We start from the raw sequence: 7101 nt of genomic DNA, 5'->3' as shown, positions 1-7101 counted from the left end.
ATGCCAACTCACCTCATAAATTTCCCAACCACCTCATAGACATTAACAGAAAGATCGACCGAATTACACTAAACTAACAGGTGAATAAATGCATCAAAAGAACTTGTATAAAACGAGTACACTAGCATCCCACGTCACAAATTTTTCTCCTATCAACGCTCAAAATAACTCGAAAGGGAAGCATATAAGGGAGCCTGCAAAATTTGACTAATAACAGATAAAAAGGAGAGAAGAAAAAGATAAGCGTCCGTTCTGAGGTAATCCTTATCCTTAATTTTTGTTTTATTGGGGAACTAGATAATCCTTATCCTTGATTTTGGCAAAACAACCCCACAAAGCCAGACAAAAGTCTCTTTGCTTGCGCAATGCCACATGTCCAAAGAACCAACCTTGTACTTTGAGTGCATTTTCACTCATCATATGCTTACTATACTATTTATCATCGTTAAAAGTGATGAGTATACAGCAAGAATGCCCCCTTGTACCTTACAATACTACACTACTACTCATGCGGCTAAGGTTTGAAATTTCTTCAATATATTTTCGTGAAAATATCTTTAAAATTAAAGAAAAATATAAATAAAATAAAAAAGAGATGAAATCTGAATTTCAATCTATTGGAAAAACTTCTAATTTGAAGCTAATATCAATAAATTTTCGTATATCCACGTATCAATTAAATATCGAAGAATATCTACCGATAATATTTCAAACATTGCTTGTAATAGGCTTGTCTGGATAAAGGCGTAATTCTCAGTTAAATATTATCCTTTTATCAGTAAAATCTAAATAATAAATAAAAATAATAAAAAAAAAAAGGATTTTGATTTTTTGTCCCTCTGTTCATTTACCATCTTGTATATGCACGTTCAAGGTTCCAACCACATTTGTACATCTGATCTCACCTTCACAAAGGGTAAAAAAGTCAAAAATCGAAACTTCGAAACTAAAAACAACTCTGAACAAAAGCAAGGTCTTGATCTCTTCAAAGCTAAACAAACGAGCCGATTTGAGTCGTCAAAACTGAACCATTTTTTACTTTTACTTGTTCCCCACCGCTCAGGCCACGTAATCGAGCCCAAGCTCCATTTTACACGCGCCGTCGTCGGCCGGTGATGATCCGCCGAATTCAGCCTCAATTCTTCTCTTCTTCACCGGAACGACGTGGTGGCCCCGTGATGGCGGCTCCAACCCAAGCGTCAGTTCTAAGGCCAGCTCCCCATCCTGAACCGGCTCCCTCCGCTTGCGAGCCGGCTCGGGCTCGGCTCGGGAAAAGAGCTCAGCCTCAGCCGTCTCGGACGAAATCATGCTCTCCGATTCCTTGCTGTCACCGTCCACGTTGGCAGCCGCCTCGGACTGGTGACTCAGCGACGACTCGTGACTCGTCGATCGGTTAAACTCGTTCCCACAGCAACCGGTAGAACTCGGCTTGGCCGAGTCATCAGCTCCTGAGCCACAGCCACAGCCCGACCCAGAACCGGAGTCTACTTTGTTGGTCTTCGGCTTGACAACGGACCGCTTGAACCGGTACCGAGTCTTAACCTTCTGAGGATCGTTGGACGCGGCCGAGTTCTCATCCTTGGACACGTGGCGAATGTCGTAGGCCTTGAGAGGCGGGCCATGCCCATCCGCCGCCGCTTCGGAAGTAATCGGCGTAATCGACTGGCCTTTCAGCACGGCTTCAACGGCGGCTTGGCAGAGCTGCCAGCTCCCGGACCACAACAACCCGACCGACCCGTAAATCGGGTTCACAATCCGACCGCATGCCTCGTATAGCAAAGACCGAAAGATGGCTGTAAATCCAAAACCAAAAACTATTAGTCCCAAGTCTTCTGCTTGTTTCTCGGGAAAAACAAAATGTCGGAAAATACATGCAACCGGGAAAAAGCAAAAGAAAAAGAGAACTGACCAGGGCGGAGATGTTCGGGGCCGGCGTTGACGAGGTTCATGAGTCCGGCGCGGCCGTAGAACTTGGCGAGGAAAACGGTGGCGTTTGCTTGGGCTTCCGGGCTCTTAATCCACTGCAGGCAAGGCCGGATGCTGCAATTTTCGCTGCAGCCCTTTCGGAGTATTCGGCATCCATTACAGCTCATCCGCATTTTCGCTTTCTTGTTTTTCTTCAAAACGGAGAGATGGGTTTTTCTGGGTTTTTAGAGAGAGAAAGTTGGGAATTTTAGAGAGAGGAGGTGATGGTTTTGGGTTTCAGGATTTTGGAGAAGAAATGGGAGAGGGTGGTGGGTATTTAAGTGGGGTGCGTGGTTGGGTTTACGGGTTGAGCTGCTGGGTTTACTCTTTTTCTCTCTCTGCCCACTGGCTTGCGGGGACGCAGCTGTTTTATCAATTTTTCTTGTGTGCAAAGCAAGACACTGGTTTCCACGTTCAAGGAGGGTCCCCTTCATCTCTCTCTCTCCTGTACTTTCAAGTAAGCCCTCGTTTAAAAGTAATTAAACGTATTTTGATAAAAATATTTTTAGAATTAGTGTTTAGTAAATTGTCGATTAACTTAAAAAAGCATTTAAAATTTTACCAACAGAATTCTAAGCAATCTACAAAGTTTATTATATTTTAATCCTTTTATTATTGTTTAATCCATTGTACTAATTTCATCCACGACTCTCGTTTTCAGTGCGTGAAACGTACTCCCAATTAGTGGGAGCCCCTTGCCTGTTTCCATTGGGGTTGGGGATTCACCCTTTTGATAGGATGAGTTTCAAAAAGTTGGGAAAACCATTTTATTTTTTATTCAAGATTTTGAAGTAATTTTTTTTTTTTTTTAGAAAATCATGAATTAAACAAAACATCATGGATGCATTAGTATTATATATTTTTCTTAGATAATAAACAAAAAATTTAATATTCAATTTATATAAATAGTGAATTCGATGTGTTGTGCATGATGAAGTTTAATTTAAATATCAACTCGATACCCTTTTATAAATAGGGAATTATAAATTTAAGGCGTTTGGAAATGGTTTTGAAATGATTGAAAGTATTTTTGGTGAAAATATTTTTTAAACAAATCATAAGTCCTTAGTAAAAATCCAAATGAATTTCAGAAATGTTGAAGTGCTTCCTGTAAGGTGCTTAAGTGTTTTGAAACCAATATCAATTTCTTTAAAAACACTTTTAGTAATTTTAAAAGTATTTCCGAACAAAGCATTTGAAAAATCAAGTCACTTTTCATATTCAAAAATCTTGAGTTTGAATTGCTCTATATTACAAGGAACTTGTGTATGAATTCAAAAAAATTACAATTGCAATGGCGAGGGTAAGATGGTAAATCGACAACAGAGGCTCCGAAGGCAGATACAAGTGGGGGAAAAGGGTGGATAGGCATGCAGATAGGACAAAACCAGGGAGGGGAAAGAGAGCGGCGCGTGGCAGTCACGTTGAGGTGTCAGAGTGCGGTCGAATCGCCACATATCAGTGATGTGGGGTCCTTAATTAATTAATTAATTAAAAAAAACAGGAGTACAAAAGCACAGAAAAGAGCTCCCGGTTTTCGGGAGGTCGTACTGGTTTCGGGGAAAACCGGGTGAGGGGAGAAAAAACAGGGTGTCGGTTTCCGGTTTTGTACGGGACTGTGGGCGCCCTGCAAAATACGTGACCTATTCGCCAACGGTTTTGGAGCGGTCTCTTGCTCACGATTTACACACTCAAATTAGTATTTAATTATTTTTTTAATATTTGTCCTTTTTTTAAGGAAATTTTCGTTCACTTTAACGAAAAATTACATTTTTACACTAAAAAGTCAATTCTGATACTATTCATTTTATCTTTATCATTAAAACTCAAAGTTTTCAAACCTTTTTCATTAGTTTTCTTTTTTTATTTATTTATTTTTTGTTTATGAAATTAAAATATGATGCTTATCCTATGAGGCAGGACCCGGACGTCCTAGTTGGATTAGTTTACGTTGACACTGCCGACACCTGCGTCCGAACACCACGCCACACGCAACTCCAATTTTATGGGTTTATTTTCAACTTTTTTATTTTCTTTTACCAAAAATCTATCAGGTTTAAAATTTTAAATTACAAGTTGTCGCATATTTTCAAGAGGTATAGAAAGTCTTACCATAAATGTTCTTAACTAATATTGTAATGATTCGGCTATTTTTCTTACGGTTTAAATTTTATCTTAAAATGGTTTGATTCGGTTTTACAAGAATTTCTATTTGTGTCATATCGCAACAATCAACATGCTATTATCAAATCATTCATATAATAACACTAATTTGTTTTTTATGAGTGAGTTTTTAGGTGTAAGCATCATTCCGCGTAGTATTTCAATGTCACTTGTATTCAAACACTAGTTGATAAAACTACGCAATAGTTTGATTATAACACCAAAATATCTTATCGATTTTATGTCTATATACTTTCATATTTATTAATTGCTACTATTGATCTAATAAAGTTGTCATACTCATCTCTAGTGAAAATAAGGAGTGCGGAGTATATGATGATTACTTCGTAGTGCTAATAAAAAAAATTATCTATTAAGAGAACATCTCAAATCATATTCTCTAATTCAAAGTTAAACGTTCATGAAAAATACTAGAAAATTATCTCGGGAGCTTTATATAAAAATTTAAGGGGTTTTTTAACTTTAATCCTTCAAGAAAATTGAAATTTAAAATAAACTTGATGTTAGATTACATATTGATTATAATCACTTGATGTGCCCTTAATTCAAAATAATTAATGTGCATTTTATTTAATGTCTCCCATTAAATATTTAAATTTATTAATATACAAATTTGAAATTTTATTTTTTACCAAGAAAGAGTTTTTTAATTTATTAATTTTATTTAACATTCTTCAAACTTGAAGGACTCAATTAATGTACCTAAATGTTAGTACCGAAATGTATTATATCGAACTAATGTATTTAAATGTTAGTACCAAAATGTATCATATTAAATTAATGTATCTAAATATGTGTACCGAAATGTATGCACCGAAATGTATTATATTGAATTAATGTACCTAAATGTTTATATCAAAATGTTTATCTAAATCTATGCACTGAAATGTATTATAATGAATTTAATGTATTTAAATAAAGAAGACAAAGTACATTGAAATATATTGTATAACAAAAATTAGTTTATCTAAATTTTACAACAAAAGATATGACGATAAATGAAATGAAAATGAAAATGAAAATGAAATAAAATTAATACATTAAAAATTAGGAAGAAGAAGAGAAATAATTAAAAAATCAAAATATAATTAATAAATGAGGTTATTAATGTATCAAGGGACTAAAATGAGATTTTGATCTTACTCATGGTTTTAATCTAAAAGTCATCTTTGCCAAGGATTAAAATGAAGTTTTCTAAAAATTTAATCCAACCATACTTCCTGGTATAGTAAGTCATAGACTTATAATGAGTTCACTGATGTTAAAACACTCAAATAATGATAAGGAGTAACTCGGAGATCGGCCATCTTTTTTATCTCTTCAAGTTTAAGATTTCTCGAAGGTTTATAGGGAGCTTATTCAAAGAGAGCATTGGATATGTTCTTATTTTGTAAGAGTAATCTAACTTTTAAAACAACAAAGAAGATGAACTTCTAGTCAACTTCAATAGTAAGTTTTCCCATTCTTGCAGAAACAATATGTTCAACATACAATAAGTTTAAGTTCAATAACGAGCTAGGTTTTTTTTTTTTTTTTTTTTTTTTAGTGAGAGTAGTTGCCACTATTTATATAGACAAACAATCATATAATTCTCCTATTAGAATTCATATAGATCACCAAAACAGTCTCCTTATCAAATTATATGTGGTAAAAACAAGTTTACATACCAAGTCCGATTTCATACAAATTAGGACAGTAATTTGTGTTTCTTAAGACTTTTCCGCACCAATTTGAATTAGCCGGTTATAACAATCACTTTCAGACTCATATATATTCTTTTTTTCTTTTTGTCGTGTCATACTCATATTCTTATATATGTTCATCATTAGCTAAAGAGATGCTCTTGAAAATTTAATTTTTCTAGGTGCATTGCTTCTGAAAGAAAAAAGTCATACGTTCTTGTCTTTGTTGTCAATCGCAAATTAATATGTGTGCATAAATAACTTACTATAAAACAGAAGAATAAAATCATATTGTGATTGACTTTCATGTAATTCCTATTTAGGAGGGAATCAGCAATATTTTCCAATTTTTAGGAATGTGCTTTATGATCAATTTTTGCAGGCAATGAGGTAAGGACAAAGTTAGTTGAAACCTAGCCATTAGCTAACCCTCCTTGAATGTGGATTTATCTTAATTCTTGCTCATTCTTATACACCTCGCACTAACCACTAATGCATGTGGACTCTTTTCCTTGCTTTTCTTTCTTCAAAAGTCAGTAATTTCGTAATGCAATGGAGATGCAGTGGTACCAAATAATAATGCATGTATGCATCAGATGATGTTTTATTGCAGTGGGTGAAAATAATAATGCTTATGCACTCCTGTACGAGTTCAATGCTTACCGATCTTCCTCCCTTCCAACTTTTAACAATTTAATCTATTATTGGTATTGTTGGTAAATAAATAAATAAATAAAAGCATGTAGGCATAAAGAGTATAGTCCTATCCATTTTTTATCCTTCCTAATTTCTTCCAAATGCATGCGATCAGTAGGCGGCTACAAAGAATTGGAAATAAATTCAAGAAAAAAAAAAAAAAACTTAATTTAATGAGATTCCTCGGTGCCAATTTCATTTGGTTGAAAATTTATTGACCTTCCTTTTAATTTACCTCCCAGATTGAACACAAGTTTTGTATTTGTTGTTTTTTTTAATGTTTAATGCGATTTTTTATTTCTATTTTTTCAATTTATCTATAAAAATTTTCTTTAAAAATTATTTCTCAAACGTAGAAAATTGTAAAAATATAATAATCTTTAGAAGGTGTTATTGTAATTAAACTTATTTTTAATTGGAAAATGCACTCGTGAATCTTTGGGAAAGCTGATCGATCGGTTACATGCACAAGGTTCTAAAGTTGTGGATACCTAATCATATATAGTCATATATCACGGGGAACCGACATAGTTGCATAGCAGCCTCCGTCCCGGTTTTTAGGAGGCTCAAAATA

At 34.6% G+C, this 7101-nt stretch overlaps 1 protein-coding gene across 1 annotated transcript; it reads right to left on the bottom strand.

Moving 5' to 3' along the window:
- Positions 1-806: 806 nt before the first annotated feature.
- Positions 807-2124, bottom strand: LOC103947881 (LOB domain-containing protein 41-like). The gene is made up of 2 exons (XM_048578084.1): positions 1910-2124; positions 807-1793 (listed from the first exon to the last, which is right to left on the bottom strand). Exons 1-2 carry the CDS (start codon positions 2097-2099, stop codon positions 1060-1062), a joined length of 924 nt encoding a protein of 307 aa, XP_048434041.1. The 5' UTR covers positions 2100-2124; the 3' UTR covers positions 807-1059.
- Between the last annotated feature and the right edge of the window lie 4977 nt (positions 2125-7101).

The sequence above is a fragment of a genome, unplaced genomic scaffold (genome assembly GCF_019419815.1).
Source record: "Pyrus x bretschneideri cultivar Hongxiangsu unplaced genomic scaffold, Pyrus_bretschneideri_v1 Contig12, whole genome shotgun sequence".
In the NCBI taxonomy this organism is placed as follows: Eukaryota; Viridiplantae; Streptophyta; class Magnoliopsida; order Rosales; family Rosaceae; genus Pyrus; species Pyrus x bretschneideri.
The sequence above is the reverse complement of the archived record's forward strand: the minus strand, read 5'-3'. Positions and strand labels throughout refer to the sequence as shown.

Excerpts from the sequence above, each read along its gene's own strand:
- LOC103947881 (XM_048578084.1), bottom strand. The coding sequence starts at position 2,099 with ATGCGGATGAGCTGTAATGGATGCCGAATACTCCGAAAGGGCTGCAGC. Across the intron at positions 1,794-1,909 it reads CCCCGAACATCTCCGCCCTG|CCATCTTTCGGTCTTTGCTA; the intron begins GTCAGTTCTCTT and ends TTGGATTTACAG.